Source organism: Microcebus murinus, chromosome 4, assembly GCF_040939455.1.
Source record: "Microcebus murinus isolate Inina chromosome 4, M.murinus_Inina_mat1.0, whole genome shotgun sequence".
In the NCBI taxonomy this organism is placed as follows: domain Eukaryota; kingdom Metazoa; phylum Chordata; class Mammalia; order Primates; family Cheirogaleidae; genus Microcebus; species Microcebus murinus.
Genome location: NC_134107.1, coordinates 102,743,093 through 102,762,059, shown reverse-complemented (window position 1 = coordinate 102,762,059; position 18,967 = coordinate 102,743,093). Strand labels below are relative to the sequence as shown.

The 18,967-nt window shown below is 37.1% G+C and overlaps 3 protein-coding genes across 3 annotated transcripts in view; 2 read left to right on the top strand and 1 right to left on the bottom strand.

Moving 5' to 3' along the window:
- The window catches only part of SPA17 (sperm autoantigenic protein 17), a 306,364-nt gene extending 296,560 nt beyond the window's left edge, over window positions 1-9,804 (bottom strand). The window contains exon 1 of the mRNA XM_012752495.2: window positions 9,795-9,804. The gene's annotated coding sequence lies outside the window, so the exon portion shown is untranslated. The remainder of the gene's footprint in view (window positions 1-9,794) is intronic.
- LOC105864534 (olfactory receptor 8B3-like) lies at window positions 9,612-10,569 on the top strand. The gene has a single exon (XM_012752468.2). It carries the CDS (start codon window positions 9,619-9,621, stop codon window positions 10,567-10,569), a length of 951 nt encoding a protein of 316 aa, XP_012607922.1. The 5' UTR covers window positions 9,612-9,618.
- Window positions 10,570-17,706: 7,137 nt separating this feature from the next.
- Window positions 17,707-18,663, top strand: LOC105864533 (olfactory receptor 8C8-like). Its single transcript, XM_012752467.2, has one exon. It carries the CDS (start codon window positions 17,731-17,733, stop codon window positions 18,661-18,663), a length of 933 nt encoding a protein of 310 aa, XP_012607921.1. The 5' UTR covers window positions 17,707-17,730.
- The last annotated feature ends 304 nt before the right edge of the window (window positions 18,664-18,967 follow it).

Below are 18,967 nucleotides of genomic sequence, written 5' to 3'. Positions count from 1 at the left end.
TAATTTTTTTATTTCATCATATTATGGGAGTACAAATGTTATTAAGGCTACATATATTGCCCTTGCCTCCCCCTTTGGAGTCAGAGCTTCAAGGGTGTCCATTTTTCAGTTGGTGAGCATTGCACTCATTATGTAATAAGCATCCCTTCCTCCCCGTTCCCACCTGCCCGACACCCGATAAATGTTTTTTTTTTTTTTTTGACAATTTGGTTACATTTTATATCTTTGCCTCTACCTAGGAAGGGATAGAGGTATGCCCTTCCCCTCCACAATGCTCACCACACCCCTAAGATGTGGGACCGCCCCCTCTACCCCCAAATCCCTGGTGAACACCACCACCATTTGAGCACCATATTGATAATCAGTCAGTACCAATTTGATGGCAAGTACATGTGGAGCCAATTTTCCTGATCTTGTGTCACCTCACTTTGGATAATGGGCTTAAGCTTAATCCAGGATAGTATAAATGGTGCTAGCTCGCTGTCGTTTCTTAGAATTGAGTAATATTCCATTGTGAACATAGACCAAATTTTAATTATCCATTCATAAATTGACAGGCACTTGAGTTGTTTCCACAACCTTGCTATAGTGAATTGTGCTGCCATAAACATTTGGGTGCAGATGTCTTTATAATAGAATGTCTTATGCTCTTTTGAGTAGATGCCTAATAGTGCTATTGCTGGGTCGAATGGTGTTTCTATTTTTAGCTGTTTGAGGTATCTCCAAATTCTTTTCCACAAAGGTTGCACTAATTAAAATACATTTAATAAATATAAAAGAATGACAGTTACCAGAGCTTAGGGGTTAGGGAGAAGTCAGGAGATGTTGGTCAAAGGGTACAAAGTTTTAGCTAGACAAGGGTATACATTTTTGAGGTCTGCACAGCATGGAGACTATAGCTAATAACATAATGTATATTTCAAAACTGCTAAGTGAGTAAATTTTAAGTGTTTGCGCAACAAAAAAAAAACAAATATGTGAGATGATGGATATATGCATTAGCTTGATTTAATTATTCCATAATGTATAAATATATCAAAATATTACATTTATCCCACAAGTATATGTGATTATTTCTCAATTAAAATTATAAAAATTAAAAAAAATCTCTTCTGAGGTCTAATTTTGACTTTTAAATAATTTACAAGAATGTAGTATACAATGAGGATGCTGATTTTTCTGATTTTATCATCAAATACAACATAATCCTGAAAAGTTCATAAAGCATACCTTAGCAGTTTAATGAATAATGTAAAAATTTATGTTATCACAAACGATTTCATAAAATAGACTCTTATAGAATATTAGAGTCAGCATTCTTAGTTGTTTATAGTGGGTGGTTTGGTCTCAAAAATCTAGTCCACTAATACCAAATACAAAATGTTAAATAGCTTAATTACTCAACTTTGTTCTCAAAATTATATTAAATGGTCAGAGGGCCCTCACTATTTTGTTATATTTTAGGTGTATATCTTTAGCTACTGTGTCTAATATTTTTCTCCCTCTTCCTTTCCATCCTTTCTGGGACTCCAAATGCACAAATATTCTAGATTGCTTGAAAATGTCTTATGGTTCCTGAATGCTCTGTTCCTTTTCTTTTAATATTTTTCCTCTCCGTATTTCATTTTGGAAAGTTTCTATTGCTATTCTTTTACAATTTTTTTTTTTTTTTTTTTTTTAGACAGAGTCTCACTCTGTTGCCCAGGCTACAGTGCTGTGGCGTGCCATCAGCTATCTCACAGCATTCTCAACTTCCTGGGCTCAAGCAATCCTGCTGCCTCAACCTCTCTAGTAGCTGAGACTACAAGCACATGCCACTGTGCCCGGCTATCTATTGCTTTTCTTAAGGTTCATTCATCAGTTCTTCAGTGTCTGATCTAATTTTAGTCTCATTTTTGTATCATTTAAAATGAACTATTTATTTTAAACTTATTTTAGACTTACAGAAAAATCATGAAAATATTGTAGAGAATTATAATATCCTCCTTGTTATCTTACATTAGTGTGGCACATTTGCCACAATTAATGAAGGAATACTGATACATTATTCTTAAAACCCATACATTATTCAGATTTTACCTAATGTCTTTTTTCTGTTCCAGGGTTCCATCTAGAATACCACATTACATTCGTTGATGATGTCTTATGAGATCCCTCTTGGATGTCACAGTTTCTCAGACTTTCCATGTTTTAGATGACCTTGACCATTTTGAATAGTCAATCTAGTCATGTATTTTTGTGAATGTTCCTCAATTGGGATTTCCTATATTTTTTCATGATGAAATGGAGGTGATGTGTTTTTGGATTTAGTATATTTTTTATTTCAGACATTATGTTTTTCATATCTAGGTCAATTTGGGTCTTTTCATATCTTTATGTCTTTCCTTAATGTGAAAGTTTTTTTCTACCTTCTTGAACATGAACATGTATAATATATTAATAATAGCTCTTTGAGTTCTTGTCTACTTTTTTCTCCCAACTCTTCCCTTGGTCTGGAAATTGTCTATTAATTTTAAAATATGTGTTATTTCTGGGTATGTTTCTACATATTGATTTCTTTCCTTATTATGGATTGAATTTTCCTGCTTTTTTTGCATGCTGGGTTTTAAGCTATTTTTGAGTTGGATTTTCTGTTATTTGCGTCTTTTTGAGAACATAGTATTATATAAAGCTTTTTGAGTTAAATTACCATTGACTCTGACAAATTGGAACATATTATGCTTCACAAGAGTCAAGAATGAGAAAAATGCTGTACTATATATAGTAAAAAGGATGACCATTTGGCATCCTTTGTTATAACTGAATTAGGCCAACGTGACTATCACACAGATGGAAGAGAGAAAGGGAATGAGATAATTTTGAAATGTAAGGACAAGCTTGAAACATGTCTACATTCATCCCATGTTTGCCCTTATTTCCACTGGATGTATTAAAGATAAAAGTGACCTTCAGCTCTAGCTTAGAATCCTAACATAAAACTAATTGCAAGGAGATTTGGTATAATATTTAATATTAATATAAACCCACAGCAGCATTTCTGGTTCTTTTGTCACCTGAATAAGAGTTCCTAAGATTTCCATGGAAAAACACACATTTTAATGAATCACCAGGTCTTCATCTCTGCTGCAGCCCAAGGAATGTCTGTCTTGCGGGATACATTTAAGCTTACCCTGAGAAATTTTTGGTCCCTTAGTAATTTTGAGGGTCAGAGAATACTAATTGGGATTCATTTTAGTAATGAATGGGTTTAAAATTGTTCTAAGTATCAAGGCTATAATTGAGGGATTTTTGAAAACTTTTCTTTCCCTCTGCTGTTTTTCTTTTTACTCACTGACATTGAGTTCAAGCAATCCTATGGCTTTAATATATGTGGAAATGATTCCCCAATATTTTTCTCATGTTCTGACCTTTCTGCTGAGATTTATTTACCCTTATTCTGGCATTTTCCTACTGTATATTTGTACTTGAATGTCCAAGGGGCAACTGAAGCCCAACATGTTCATAACTGAATGCATAATTTTTACCAATATTTCCATTCTTGTTGAGTTCTCTCTGTTTGTATAATAGTGACACCATAATTTATGCAAACGCCTAAATTAGTATCTTTGGGAAATTTTTGTCTATTTCTCTCCACTTTGTGAGAAGTCGTGATGAATCTTCCCTTGCAAAATCTTGCTATTTCTGTTGCTTGGAGGTACTCACAGTAGCACTGCTCATGGTTTTTAAAAATCATTCATTAAGCATTGTGATTGTCTTCTGCAGCTAACCTGCCTCTAGTCTCTGCAACTCCTGTCAGTTCTGCCAGTGCTCACCATATTGTGATTATCTTTGTAAGTCAGCACTTTGATTATTTCAATCTTGTGCCAAAATGAAATAAAAATATTGAGTGTCTCCTAATTGGCCTCCCATAATGATCAAGCTCCAGATTTTGGCATTTGAGGGCTTCTATACTGAGCCAATTCAGCATTGATTTGAGTCTATGCTGCAGTCCCATGGGGAGGGGCATTGGGACCTCTGAGACCCGGTGCAAGTCCTCCACATGACATTCAGGGATAAGGGAACATTCTTTCTCTGAGCTCAGTAAGTTGTATGTGCAGCGCTTAGATGACTTCTAAGAGTTCAGCAGTGGCATTTACATGCCTTATTGATGTTTTCCCTGTCCTACAGTCAGGTCTACAAATAAAAACATTAACACTAAATAAGCCTTTGCAGAGCAGAATTCTGTTGGAATATCAAGTACAGGTTCCAGGAAAAGTGGAAAAGGAATCCTCATTCTTTTATTATACAAATATTTACTGAGTACTTACTATGTAAGCCTTGTATTGCACTAAGTGCTATAGAAATAGCACTGAAGAAAATAGACAAAATCCCTGTCATTTTGGAGCTTAGATTCAAATTTATGTAGGTGCATTGCAGGAAAACATAAACAGACAAAAAATGTTCAGTATTTCATCTCATGATAGGTGCTAGGAAGAACCTACTGTGGATGTAGGAAAGATCATCTTGCTTTTCTATGTGGAGATGTGCACATTTGATAGGAAACCCAAATGTATGTAAAATGGTCTACTTCCAATTAAAAATTCTTGTTCATCTTCTTATGGCTGGCACTTGAAGGATTGCTCCTGTGTTAGCATATCTAAGTGGTCAGCCAATGATTGGACAGAAGTTGAACTCAAACACCTGAAGTCACTAGGGCTTCTGATTGCTGCTGGGGCATCTGAGCTCAGTAGGGGAGTGTGTTCAAAACTCAGGTCATGTTCAACTATGCCTCAGTTTTCAATTTATCTTGTGGGCTTTCACATGTCTTATGTGCATATTTGCAGCTTCTGGTCTGCTAGGAATGTGTGGATAACTTGGGTTTTTGCCGGTCTCTGCTGTGCATTCCTGCAGAGCCAGTGTAGAGTATGCTTGCTCTAAGCATGACCACGGCCTCAGGCTAGCAGAATCACCAACCCTGTTTGGTTCCTGTCACTGAGAGTAACATTTCCACAACCCACAACTCTGAGATGGGTGTTGCCACCTGTTCACAATTGAGTGAGAACCTTTTGTTTGTGCTGCATTGCTGCTAGTTCTAGTGGCCTGGGCCATTTTTACATAACCTCACATCACCAAGTGGGTTCAGGGGGGCAGAGGCTGTTGATTGGAGGAGGCCTATGCAAAAATGACACAGATTCCCACTGTTCTTACATATTTTTTATACTCATATGCCTCTCCCTGACTTGTTTGCTTATGATTGATAATTATGAAGTTGTGCACTGTCATGAGAGCAGTGGTGGGACATACTCTGTATTCACCTTGCCTTCAACACATTGTAGAACCTACTCAATTCTGGGTGTCCCAGTCTTTATTCTTGGAGGAGAAAGAATGAGACCCTCCTGACTTAAAGAAAATTGTGAGAAAAACCAGTCTCAACTGTGATCCTCTAGCCCCTGCCTCTGAACCATTTTCTACAAATAAACCAAACTTAGTTTTGTGTCAAAACAAGGATCTAGTAATATTTAAATTACTACAGAAGGTTGAATGTACTTGCTTTTTCAAGAATAGAATACTACTCAGTAATAAAAGGAACAAAGTATTGATATTTGTGACAACTTGGATGGACCTGAAAGGCGCTATGATAGTGAAACGGAAAGTCAATATCAAAGATTACCTATTGCATGAGTGCATTTATCTCCTCAAAATGACCAAACATATAGAGATGAAGAATAGGCTGGTGATTGCCAAGGACAGGGATGAAAGTGGTAAGGGATGGATATGACCACACAGGGGTGTATAACAGTCTGTTTATGGTAGTGAAACAATTCTGTATCCTGATTGTTCTGGTGGTTACATAAATATGTACATGGGATTGAAATGTAAATGCATAGGTCTTCACATATATACATGCACATATGCACACAAATAAGTGCATGTTAAACTGCTGAAAGCTGAGTAAGGTCTGTAGATTAACATTATTGTATGATGTCAATTTCTTAGTTTTGCTATTATTCTACATTTGTAGAAAATGCCACTATTAGAGGAAGCTGGGTGAAGAGTTAAACATCTATGTATTATTTTTGCAAGTTCCTATAACTATAATCATTTAAAAATAAAGTTAAAAAATAGTTGTCTTGTCATAAGCACAAGCACAAATTCATATATACTTGGAATTTTCCAGTCATACTTTCTTGAAATGGTAGACCACTGACAGTGATTTTTCTTACAGATTTGATTTTAACCAGTTAAAGGCAAAGACATATTGAGTGAGAACAACCCAAGGTTATTACATTTATATGAAATAGAGGATCATTCTATATTATAAACTTAAAAAAAATTGAAATGAATTAAAGATATCTTTTTTCTTTATGTCTATAAAATATGTACAATTAAATAATGATTATTTAAAAGGACTCAAAATATTAAAAATGAGCATAACATTTATTCCGCTGTGATCTGAGAAGATACATGGTATGATTTCTATTTTTTTAAATTTCTTGAGGTTTACTTTGTATCCTAGTATATGGTCAGTCTTAGAGAATGTCCTGTGAGCTAATGAGAAAAATGTATATTCAGTGGATTTGGGGTAGAATGTCCTGTAAATGTCAGTCAGACCCAATTGTTGGTATTGGCACAAAAATAGGAATATTGACCAATGGAACAGATGTGAGAATCCTGATATAAAACCATCCTCATATAGCCATCTAATCTTTGACAAAGCAGACAAAAACATACACTGGGAAAAAGAATCCCTTTTCAATAAATGGTGCTGGGAAAACTGGATAGCCACTTGTAGAAGGCTGAAGCAGGACCCACACCTTTCACCTCTCACAAAAATCAACTCACACTGGACAACAGAATTAAACCTAAGGTATGAAACTATTAGAATTCTAGAGGAAAATGTTGCAAACACTCTCCTAGACATTGGCCTAGGCAAAGAGTTTATGAAGAAGTCCCCAAAGGCAATCACAGCAGCAACAAAAATAAATAAATGGGACATGATCAAACTGAAAAGCTTCTGCACAGCCAAAGAAATAGTCATGAAAGTAAGCAGACAACCTACAGAATGGGAGAAAATTTTTGCATCCTACGCATCTGATAAGGGACTGATAACTAGAATATACTTAGAACTCACGAAAATCAGCAAGAAAAAAATCAAATAACCCCATTGAAAAGTGGGCAAAAGACTTGAACATACACTTTTCTAAAGAAGACAGAAGAATGGCCAACAAACATATGAAAAAATGCTCAACATCTCTAATCATTAGGGAAATGCAAATCAAAACCACAATGAGATATCACTTATGAGAATGGCCTTTACCAAAAAGTCTCTAAACAATAAATGTTGGCGTGGATGCGGAGAGAGAGGAACACTCCTACACTGCTGGTGGGACTGCAAACTAGTTCAACCTCTGTGGAAAGCAATATGGAGATACCTTAAGGTGATACAAGTGAATCTACCATTTGATCCAGCAATCCCATTACTGGGCATCTACCCAAAAGACCCAATAACACTCTACAAAAAAGACACCTGCACTCGAATGTTTATAGCAGCACAATTCATAATTGCAAGGCTATAGAAACAGCCCCAATGCCCATCAATCCAAGAATGGATTAATAAAATGTGGTATATGTAAACCATGGAGTACTATTCAGCTCTAAGAAACAACGGTGATATAGCACATCTTATATTTTCCTGGTTAGAGCTGGAACCCATACTACTAAGTGAAGTATCCCAAGAATGGAAAAACAAACACCACATATACTCACCAGCAAACTGGTATTAACTGAGCAGCACCTAAATGGACACATAGGAACTACAGTATTGGGTATCGAGCAGGTGGGAGGGGGGCGGGTATATACATACATAATGAGTGAGATGTGCACCATCAGGAAGATGATCATGCTGGAAGCTCAGACTTGTGGGGGGTGGGGGGGAGGGGCACTTTTTAAAACCTTAAAATTTGTACCCCCATAATATGCTGAAATAAAAAAATGAGCATAACAAATAAACTTTATTAAATTGTACATAAATTCTTTCTAAAGCTAATATACTGCCTGGAATTATAATTAGCTAAAATTTCAATGACATTAATTATATTTACATATTTATAAATGACAACAGAGTCTCCTTTCTCCTATACGCTGTGGATTATATAATCCCTGATGGGAAGCTCACATCTACTATCATAAATTAGGATGTAAACACAGGCATCATAATTTATTCCCTGCAGAGTTTACCATGATAGGGGAGGTCTTAGGGGAGACCTAATCCTGGATTTCTAATTACATCCAAAAACTTATCAGGCTTAAGCAAATACCATGTGCTCTATGACATGGTGCCTCTGCTGTCAAGTCTGTGGTTTTCCTTTTTATCCTTTTGGCAGATTTATAAATAGAATTTTGATCTGCACCTCAGAATGACCCCTGGAACATTCAGGTTGTAAGATGTATGCTCGATGCTCTTGCAGGGAGGAGGAGATTCTGTGACTCCGTCTGGTGGGATTTGATACCTGAAAAGCCTGTGCTTCCTCCAGGACAGTGGAGGTGAGACACACAAAGATCAGCACTGAGTGGAAGGTGTGTGAGTTAATGTAGTTTTTATTTTTCTCTCTCGTATGTTGCCGAAAACTGAGGAAGGTATTATACTCAATAATAAGAAACTGAGCAGTTTGGATCTCTGAGTCTATTGCCTGCATTTCCCTCATCATATTTTCTCTTTTGGCAACATCCTCAGTCTAGGAGCAAGACAGCTGTAGCAGTTCCGGGTGACACATCCAGAGCATAGCAACATCGGGGAAGGAGAAGGGATTGTCTCTTCGTTAAAAAAAATTAATGTGTGCTATACATATATAAGAGATTAAGTATCATAAGAATATAGTTTGGTAAATGTTAACAAACTTAGTAACTAATACAACTAGCAGCCAAATTAATTATGTTTCTCTCATGCCCTCCTACAAAAAGCTGTGAAAGCACATTCACTTTCCTTTCTTCATCCTCTGTCTAGCCAGCATGGATATAGGAGCAAGTGTAGAAATACTGGGTGGTATGGTTAACTATAAATCTTACGTTACCAAGAGATAAATCTTATCTTTCCAATACCTGTTATCAATTGCTGACTTCATGCATTCTTATAGTAAAGTACTAGAAACCACATAGATTATAGTAAAGCAGTAGAAACCATATAGATTCCTAGACTCTGTCTAGCAAGCAGAGTATCAGTATGGTCTCTGGCCTAAAGGAATCATCTCTTACTTGATGATCACCACAAGGGAACTGAGATGTCTAGTAGAATTATGGAAACATGAGTAGGAACTAGGAAGTGAACATGAAAGAAGAGAGATGAAAGACACATCCCCACAACCCCAGCTTACTGGCAGGTAGGTTTGCACTTCAGCTATTTCACCTCTCTATCTTCTATAAAGGACAGGAGTAATTGTCACATTCAGTTCATGCAGACAAAACACAGAGTGGTTGAATTTTGAGGGGTGGATGTGGCAGTACATTCAGATCCCATGAAACAAAGGAGAATTCACCTGAATTCCACCAGTCTGAGTCCCCTCCTCATAAACTAGAATTTGTCATGAAAGAACTGGGTTCTCTACTGATGGAATTTTCTTCTGTCCTCCCAGATTTTTGAAGATGAAGATGCTGGATAGAAATGATTCCTTATTGACTGAGTTCATTCTTGCTGGATTAACAGATCGTCCAGAGCTCCAACAACTCCTCTTTTACCTGTTCCTAATGATCTACATCGTCACAATGGTGGGCAACCTTGGCTTGATTACTCTTATTGGTCTAAATTCTCACCTCCACACCCCCATGTACTATTTTCTCTTCAACCTCTCTTTCATTGATCTCTGTTATTCTTCTGTTTTCACTCCCAAAATGCTGGTGAACTTTGTATCAAAGAAGAATATCATCTCCTATGTTGGGTGCATGACTCAGCTATTTTTCTTTCTCTTTTTTGTCATCTCTGAATGCTACATGTTGACCTCAATGGCCTATGACCGCTATGTGGCGATCTGTAACCCATTGCTATATAAGGTCACTATGTCCAATCAGGTCTGTTCTGTGTTAACTTTTGCAGCTTATACAATGGGATTTGCTGGAGCCACTGCCCACACAGGGTGCATGCTTAGACTGACCTTCTGCAGTGCTAATGTCATCAACCACTACTTGTGTGACATACTCCCCCTCCTCCAACTGTCTTGCACCAGCACCTATGTCAATGAGGTCGTAGTGCTCATTGTTGTGGGTATTAATATCACAGTTCCCAGTTTCACCATTCTGATTTCTTATGTTTTTATCCTCACCAGCATTCTTCATATCAAATCCACTCAAGGGAGATCAAAAGCCTTCAGTACTTGTAGCTCTCACATCATTGCTCTTTCTCTCTTTTTTGGGTCAGGAGCATTCATGTATCTTAAATATTCTTCTCCTGGATCTATGGACCAGGGAAAAGTTTCTTCTGTTTTCTATACTAACGTGGTGCCAATGCTCAACCCCCTCATCTATAGTTTGAGGAATAAGGATGTCAAAGCTGCACTGAGGAAAGTGCTGGTTAACATTCAGGGGAAACACACATTCTAATTAGAAGCAGTAGAAATGTAAAGAAATTGAAGGACCTCACATTTTTGTTGGTGTTTTGCATGAGGAGATATTGTTCATAACTTTGTTGCTTCCACAGATTGTGTTATATGTGATTTAGCACACTTGTCTTATTCCCCTTATAGCTAATCTTATCTCATTTTTTGTTACCATATCTCTTGCACTTCTCACAAGTTTACTAAATAAGTAACAGCATGTTTATAAAAGGAACATATATACTAACAGTTTTGATTATTGTTTTATAACTTTTATATCCCTTGGGCTATTTTTAATCTGGACAAATTATGATGAATTTTGTAAACTGCAAAAAAGTAAAAATCACAGCCTTTTCATTTAAAAACACAAGTGCCAAATATGATAGAAGCAGTCTCACTTTTATCAATATTGTTACTTGTACAGGCAGCAGGATTCAATGAAATGTCTTCATTACAAACGATGTGTAGCTTAAAGCAGAATCAGATCCTCTTGATCTTGTCCTTTTGTTCTATTCATCTCATCATTTTTCCTCTTATTCATCAAACTATTCTTGTTCTCTTTGAGAATGGCACAATCTGTACCACATGCTGCCTGCTTCTGAGATCCTTTATCATCCCAGTCCATTTAATATTTCAGAGAATAGGTATAACTCCACCTTTTATTGCCACAGACAGCATTAACAGAGGATGCTGAAAGAGATAATACATGTGTCTCAGGATTCCAATAAGGGGGGAGAATAGTTTACAGTATAAAACTTTAACTCATTGCTATCTAAAATGGCATCCAAAATTTTGAAAAAACAACATATAGTTCCTACTGTAAATGGTATTTTTTATTTCTTATATGAAAATACTGTGCATTATGTTAGTAGAAATATTTTAGCTAATGGTTTACTTGTTCAATGGGGTTTACAATGAAAACATGTACATTAATGATAATAGACTATATTACTACAAGTATTTTGTGTGTTATTTAAACTTTGTCTCACCACTAAGACATGAAATATATTTAACATAGAGGTTTTTCCTTATAATTCATCTATGTTTATTTATTTAGGATGTCAGATATTTGTAAGATCAAGAAATGCTTGTTGAATTGGAGTATCTTGTTAGACAACACCAATAATACATTTATTATTATAAATAATGGTTAATAACATATAATAAATAACAATAATTATAAATCAGAAGAACATTGGGGCTTAAGTTCTATTTTTGGAGGTGGACTGTGACAGTCTTAGAAAAGTACTTATCAACTCCCCATCAAGAGAACCAGTGGTGGGGAGTGTAGTTGACTGCAGGACTACAGCTGGTACTTCTTTTGGATCCACCATGATGTTCAGGCAGAGTCCAGACTTAATCTGAAATGCTCTCAGCCAATGACTTAGCAGGGTGGGTGGGACTTAACTAGAGCCAGCCAATTTCTGGGTCTCACATGGGTGTCTTCCGACAGGTAATCTTTGCTTAGAGACTTCCTATCACCCTGACCAAGACTTGTTAGAACTGCACTGTGGTCTGAGATTTGCCTACCCAGTCCTCTCATTTCTTTCTCCTTTCTTAAGTGTCAGACTTTCATCCTGGTCTGAGGCCTTCATCCCTCTCATTTTATCTTTCACAGACATTTACCAAAATAAATGTGTTGCAAGTCTAATCAACTTCCTGGCATCTCCTTCTAATGGGATCCTAAATGACAAAAAGGACTTACATTAACTGACTTTAAAAATTAGTATAAGGTTTTGATTTGCATTTACCTGTTGATTAGTGAGATTGAGCATTTTTTTCACGTTTATTGGCTATTGGTCTATCTTCTTTTGAGAAGCTTCTGTTCATGTCTTTTGTCCACTTTTTAATGGGGTTGTTTGATATTTTCTTGCTGATTTTCTTGAGTTTTTTGTAGGTTCCGGTTATTAGTCCTTTATTGGATGTATAGCTTACGGATATTTTCTCCCATTCTGTAGGTTGTGTATTTGCTCTGTTAATTATTTCCTTGGCTATGCAGAAGCTTTAGCATTTAATAAAGTCCCACTTACTTATTTTTGTTGTTGCTGTGATTGCCATTGGGGTATTCTTCATAAATTCTTTACCTAGGCTGATATGTAAACATGGTATATGTATACCATGAAATAATACTCAGCTACAAAGAAGTATGACTTAGTGCTTTTTGTAACAATTTGTATGGAATTGGAGACCATTATCCTAAGTGAAGTATCTAAAGAATGGAAAAACAAACACCACGTGTACTCACTATTAAATTGGAACTAACTGATGAGCACACATGTGCACAGAAGGAAGTAAATCTCAAAAGAAATCAAGTAGGGTGAAAGGAGGAAGAAGGGATGGGCAAAAACCTACCTAACAGTTATAATGAACACTGACTCAAGCATTATAAAAGTGATCCATGTAACCAAAAACATTTGTACCCCCATAATACTTTGAAATAAAAATAAATTAGCATAAAGCTATGATAAGACAGGTTGGTTTTATTATGAAGATAGGCGAATAAATCCATGGGACAAAACAGAGAATTCAGAAACAGGTCCTCACTCATATAGTCAATTGTTGATCAGGCAACAGAGTAAATCTATAGGGAAAGGAAATACTTTTAAGTAATTGATGCTGGAAATACAGCCTACCCATAAGGAAACAATGAACCTTGGTCTCTACCTCACTCCATACACAAAATTAATCTAAAACAGATCAAAACTATATACAAAAAAGCTTAATCTATAAATTTTCTAGAGGAAAACCTACAAATGTATGTTGGCATAGACATAGATTTCTTAGAAGTAATAAAGGAAGCACTGAACTGAAAAGAAAAAAAATAAACTTCATTGAAATGAGAACATGTATTTATCAAAAAATATTCATAGGCAAACCACAGGCTGGAATAATATTTGTAATATATACAAATATTGTGTTCAGAATATATATATATAACAACCCATTAATTAAAAGATACATCAATAATAAAAACAAAACATTTAATAGATGGGAAATTTTTTTAAAGAGATATCCTAAAAGAATGCATGCAAATAGCTAATAAGCACATGCAAATGTGCTACTTTCTGCTCCCCTTTAACTGTATAGTCAGCAGCTGAGCAGGACTCACTTACCTGCTGTCCTATCCTCCATCACTGCACTGCTTGGACTTTTCCCCCTGAGTGATTCAAGCACTTACCAGGCCTTTTTACTGATCTCCCTCCTTGTTGGTCCTGGCTACCTCTGGGCAGAGCCTGTGCTTCAGAAGTTCAAGCATCAGCTGTGAGGCACCTCCAACCCTCTCTATCCAAGCCAATCCTATAGAACATCTCCTCTTAGATTCTAGAATCTGGTTATGCTCCCTATTGCTCTTTGTTTGCCAGTCCTGGCAGTGGTAGCTATCTTCTGCAGTTCATTAGTCTTTCTATTTTCTCAGTGCCATCCTTTTGCTCTTTCCCCTGGCAATATCTGAATAAATAATTCTCTGTTTTAAATATCCTCTTTAGGAGATATATAGCATACTATTTGTTTTTTTGGCTGGAACGATTTTGACACAGGGAACACATTTTATGTGATTTTGAAAAACTGTCTTGTCCATGTCATATCATACAATCTTGTACAATTAGCACATGCAAAACCCTGATGGCAGGGAATAGTCTTTTACCTATGTAGTCTTTTCTGCCAAAATTGTCTTTAGAAAGTCCCCTTTCCCAAGTTATAATTAAATCTAGGGATTCTGGCTGTTCCATTTTCACTACACAGGAGAGCCAATTTGAAACTATAGTCAACACCATAGACATCTCGGTTGGTCTAGCTTACATAATTTGGACTGAAAAATTAAAGTTGAGAAAACTTTGCACTTGATGGGTGCCAAAACCATTGAGCCCATATCAGCTTAAGACAAGAACGGAGCTTTCAAAAGATATTTTAAACAAGTGAGATCGAGATCTTGAAGCATTTTTTCAAAGAATTGTAACAGGAGAAGAAACATGGCTTTACCAGTACAATCCCGAAGACAAAGCACAATCAAAACAATGGCTGCCACAATCAAAACAAGGGGGCAGTGGTAAGTCCAAGCAAAAGCAGACTGGTCAAGAGCAAAGGTCATGGCAACAAGTTTTGTGGAATGCTCAGAGCGTTTTCCTTATCAATTCTCTAGAGGACCAAAGAATGACAGCATCTGCATATTATGAGAGTGTTTTAAGAAAAATAGCCAAAGCTTTTGCAGAAAAGTGCTCAGGGAAGCTTCACCAGATAGTCCTTCTTCACTATAACAATGTGCCTGCTCATTCCTCTCATCAAACTAGGAAATTTTGTGAGAGTTTCGAAGGTAAATCATCATTCATTCACCTTACTGTCCTGATTTGGCTCCTTTAAATTTATTTTTCTTTCTTAATCTTAAAATATTTTTAAAGGGCACCCATTTTAGACACACATCAAGACACAACATTGTTATTATTCAGAACAATGGAAACAAATATAAGATCCTAAAAGCTTCCAAAATGGAGGGAAAGCAAAAAGTTTCCACAAAGAAATCAAGAATCATAGAATTATGGAGCTTTTCAAGATTTGATCAATGCCTTCAAAATTTAGAGGAGTAGAGGTTTCTAAGTCAGTTGTCCACTTCCATGGAAATAGCAAATAAATAAAAATGTACATGAAGGCAATTTCAAACATGCAAGGTCAATAAAATTTGTATTTCATACACCTTTTCTCAAGAAAGAAATGTTCTATGTCTTGTGTCAAAATGACTAAGCAAACAAAGAAATAGGAAGATGAGTGATCCAGGAAATAGAGGATCCAGTACATGATAAAGGTAAAAGGAATTATTAATATTATGATGAAGAAAAATATCAAGATTTCAGATTTATGTCATAGGCAGAGAACATCCAGATGGGAGTGCGTCAAAAAGTCCCCGAAAAGTTTATATAAGAAGATGAAATTGAATCCTCATGATTGAATGTATTAAGAGAAGAGAAGAGATTTATTTAAAATATGGGAATAAACTGGAAAAGAATCAGGGAAAATATATGGAATAATGAGGAAAAAATGAAAAAGTTATGGAGATGAAAACAGTCCTAACATTTGATGGATTTGTTGTAAATAGGGTTTAAAAATAGGCTTAATAATGTAACACAAGAATACTAACTGAATTTGTGATTATAACCATATTGGTAAGGATGAGGATTGGGGAGTAGGAACAGAAGGGGTGTGTGTATACAGCAGTGGTGGGGGGTGAAATGGTCCAAATTCTAATCTTTTACACAATTCCAAGTTAGAAAACTATTCGAATAATCCACATTTGAAATGGAGGGACTACAAAAGCTAGGTAACTGTGAGGAAAGTCCAGGCTACGAAAGGAGATGGATTCTTTTGGACTTGGACAGTGGATGAAAATTGTGAGCGAGAAGAAGGTATTTATATTTAGTTTGTGGATTAGTTGCCCAGGTAGTGGTGAAAGTAATTTAGGAACTGATGACCTGAGAAGGAGCATCCCCAGGAATCATAAGAAAATGCTGAATTCAGTTTGGTGCATTTTGAGCTTGAGAACCATATAGGCATAAAATAGAATTTTTTTGAAAAGCAGTTATGGCAGAAGTCAAGGCTATCTGGACAGAATAGGGATTCTTAAATATGGGTAATTTGATACCCAAGAGACTTTTGACAATGGAGAAAATTTGGATTGTAACAACTTGTATGTGTGTGTGTTGGGAGACACTGCTGGTATCTAATGGGTAAAGCAGGGATGCTATGCATCTACACCGGACAGCCCCCCTCCCACACAAAAAATGATCTCATCCCAAATGTCAAAAGTGACAAGATTGAAAAACCTTGATTTATATGAATATGTATGAGGAACAGGAGAAGGGATACTAACATCTATCAGGCTCTTTTTATGGTCAGGTATATTTATAATACTTTATGTGAATTAACTCATGTAATTCCAACAACTCTATGAGATAGTGCTTTTATTAACCTCAATTAATAAACATACATAGGTATATGTTGATACAAATATACATATATGAAGGTCAGAGAAGTTTTATCACTTGTCTACAGTCTCACAATTAATAAATTAAGAAATCTGGATTTAAATTTAGTTTGACCGGAGGGCTCACGCCCACACTCACAACCACTTTATTACCTCTTTTTATGGAGATGACAACTACAGGCATGTGTAGTGTTCAAGCTATGATCTAATATTGACATTTTGCTAACGCAATCTCAGAAGCTTGTAGAAAAGTAGTAGAAATGGCAAGGGATTGAGCCCCTGGACTAACCTCTTGTAGAATGGAGCATAGACTCCAGGGGATGAGGAGGAGGATGCCAGAGGGCGTCGCCCACTACTCTGCATTGGGGATTAGAATTTCCCAATGTGAAATTATAAACTGAGTAGAACATGGAGTCCCAAAGGATCTGATGTTATATCTGTGACACAAAGATGTAAACACAGGTTCAGCAATATCTACCCTCAAGGGGCTCATCAAATGTGGGAGGAAATCATAAAGCAGAGAATAATTTTCTGTGCTGCTAACCAATTCTTCCAGAAGTGTATAGTGTGAGATAGATTTTCATTTGAGTTAGTTCTTTAGGAGGTTCCTACAAGGAAGCTGTTTTCCTCCTTGCAGGTGAAGAGAATCATATGGGAAATTCTCAAATAGAAATCATGGCATATTCCCTAGAACACCTCTTCCAGGATGCCAAAGATTGAAGACTGTTCTGATGGCTGTTACTTCCTTCTCTTCAGAAACCTTGACTCCCTCAGGACAGTGGGGAGGAAGGGGCTTAAGTTCCGGCAGTAGTCAGTCCTCCAAGGATAGGAAGGTGAGCATTGAATCACTTCAATCTTGATAATTTCTTTTCAAACACAAAACTATATAAATCATAGGTTCTAGGGGGAACACTATTTATTGCTGTTTTCAGGAGATGGGAGGGAAACATGTGTAGAGACATTGAGAGGACTACTAGCATTCTCTTACACAGAGAAACAGGGTTGGGGGAAGGAGGAAATGGGAAATACTTGGGAAGTATCAGGAAAAGTCTTCTTTTTGGATGCCTTGTTGTGTATTTTGAGAGAACCCTGAGATTGTAAACCAGCGGATTCTGCTCTCCCTCTGGATATGAAAAGGAGGGCCTATTGTTAATGTCGCCTTCTACCCTGTTCCTGCAGATCACACCTGTGGGGTGAATGGCTGTGGAAAATGACTCTTCAGTGACAGAGTTTGTTCTCATGGGATTAACAGATCAACCTGAGCTCCAACTGCCCCTGTTTTTTCTGTTCTGCATGAACTACATGGTCACTGTGGTGGGAAACTTGAGCTTAATCAATCTAATTTGCCTGAATCCACACCTTCACACCCCCATGTACTTTTTCATCTTCAATCTGTCCTTCATTGATCTCTGTTATTCATTTGTCCTTACCCCCAAAATGCTGATGAGCTTTATTTCAGAGAGGAACACAATCTCCTTTACAGGATGCATGACTCAGCTATTTTTCTTCTGCTTTTTTGTACACTCTGAGTGCTATGTGCTGACAGCCATGGCCTATGATCGGTATGTGGCCATCTGTAAGCCCCTGCTGTACACGGTGGCCATGTCCCCTCAGATCTGTTCTCTGCTGATGTTGGGGTCATACCTGATGGGGTTTGCTGGTGCCATGGTGCACACAGGGTGCATGATCAGACTCACCTTTTGTGATTCCAACATCATCAACCATTACATGTGTGACATCTTCCCCCTCCTCCAGCTCTCCTGTAGTGGCACCTATGACAATGAGCTGGTGAGTTCTGTTATTGTGGGTATAGTTGTCATAGTATCTAGCCTCATTATCACCATCTCTTATACTTTGATTCTTTTCAATATCCTTCACATGTCTTCAGCTAAGGGTTGGTCCAAAGCCATCAGCACCTGTGGCTCCCACATAATAACTGTTGGGCTCTTTTATGGATTTGGGCTGCTCACTCATGTTAAACCATCATCTGCTGGGTCTGTGGGCCAGGGGAAATTTTTTTCAGTGTTTTACACGAACGTGGTTCCCATGTTGAACCCTCTCATTTATAGCCTGAGGAACAAGGATGTCAAAATTGCTCTGAAGAAAACCCTGAAGAAAATGAGAAACTGAGCAGAGCCAGTGGTGCTGCCTTAGTCCCTGTCTCCAGTGCTGGGTCTTTCTCTCCTCTTCCTGTTCCTCCTCATCCTATTCCTCCTTTTCTTATCTTCATCTTTCTTTCTAAAGTCTTTTTGGCTAGATTTCTACTTTAATATCTCCTTATCTCTCAACGTGCAATGTAACCATATGGGCCTGTTCTTGGACATGAGAGTCATCTCAGTCCGATAGTGGCCCCAACCAGATTATTATTCCCCTTTCCAGATGGAGATCCTGAGCTGATAGCCTTTCCTATGTAAGGATAGTGCTACTGCCTATT

What these genes read in the sequence shown, in the direction of transcription:
- LOC105864534 (XM_012752468.2), top strand. Translation starts at nt 9,619, where the DNA reads ATGAAGATGCTGGATAGAAATGATTCCTTATTGACTGAGTTCATTCTT.
- LOC105864533 (XM_012752467.2), top strand. Translation starts at nt 17,731, where the DNA reads ATGGCTGTGGAAAATGACTCTTCAGTGACAGAGTTTGTTCTCATGGGA.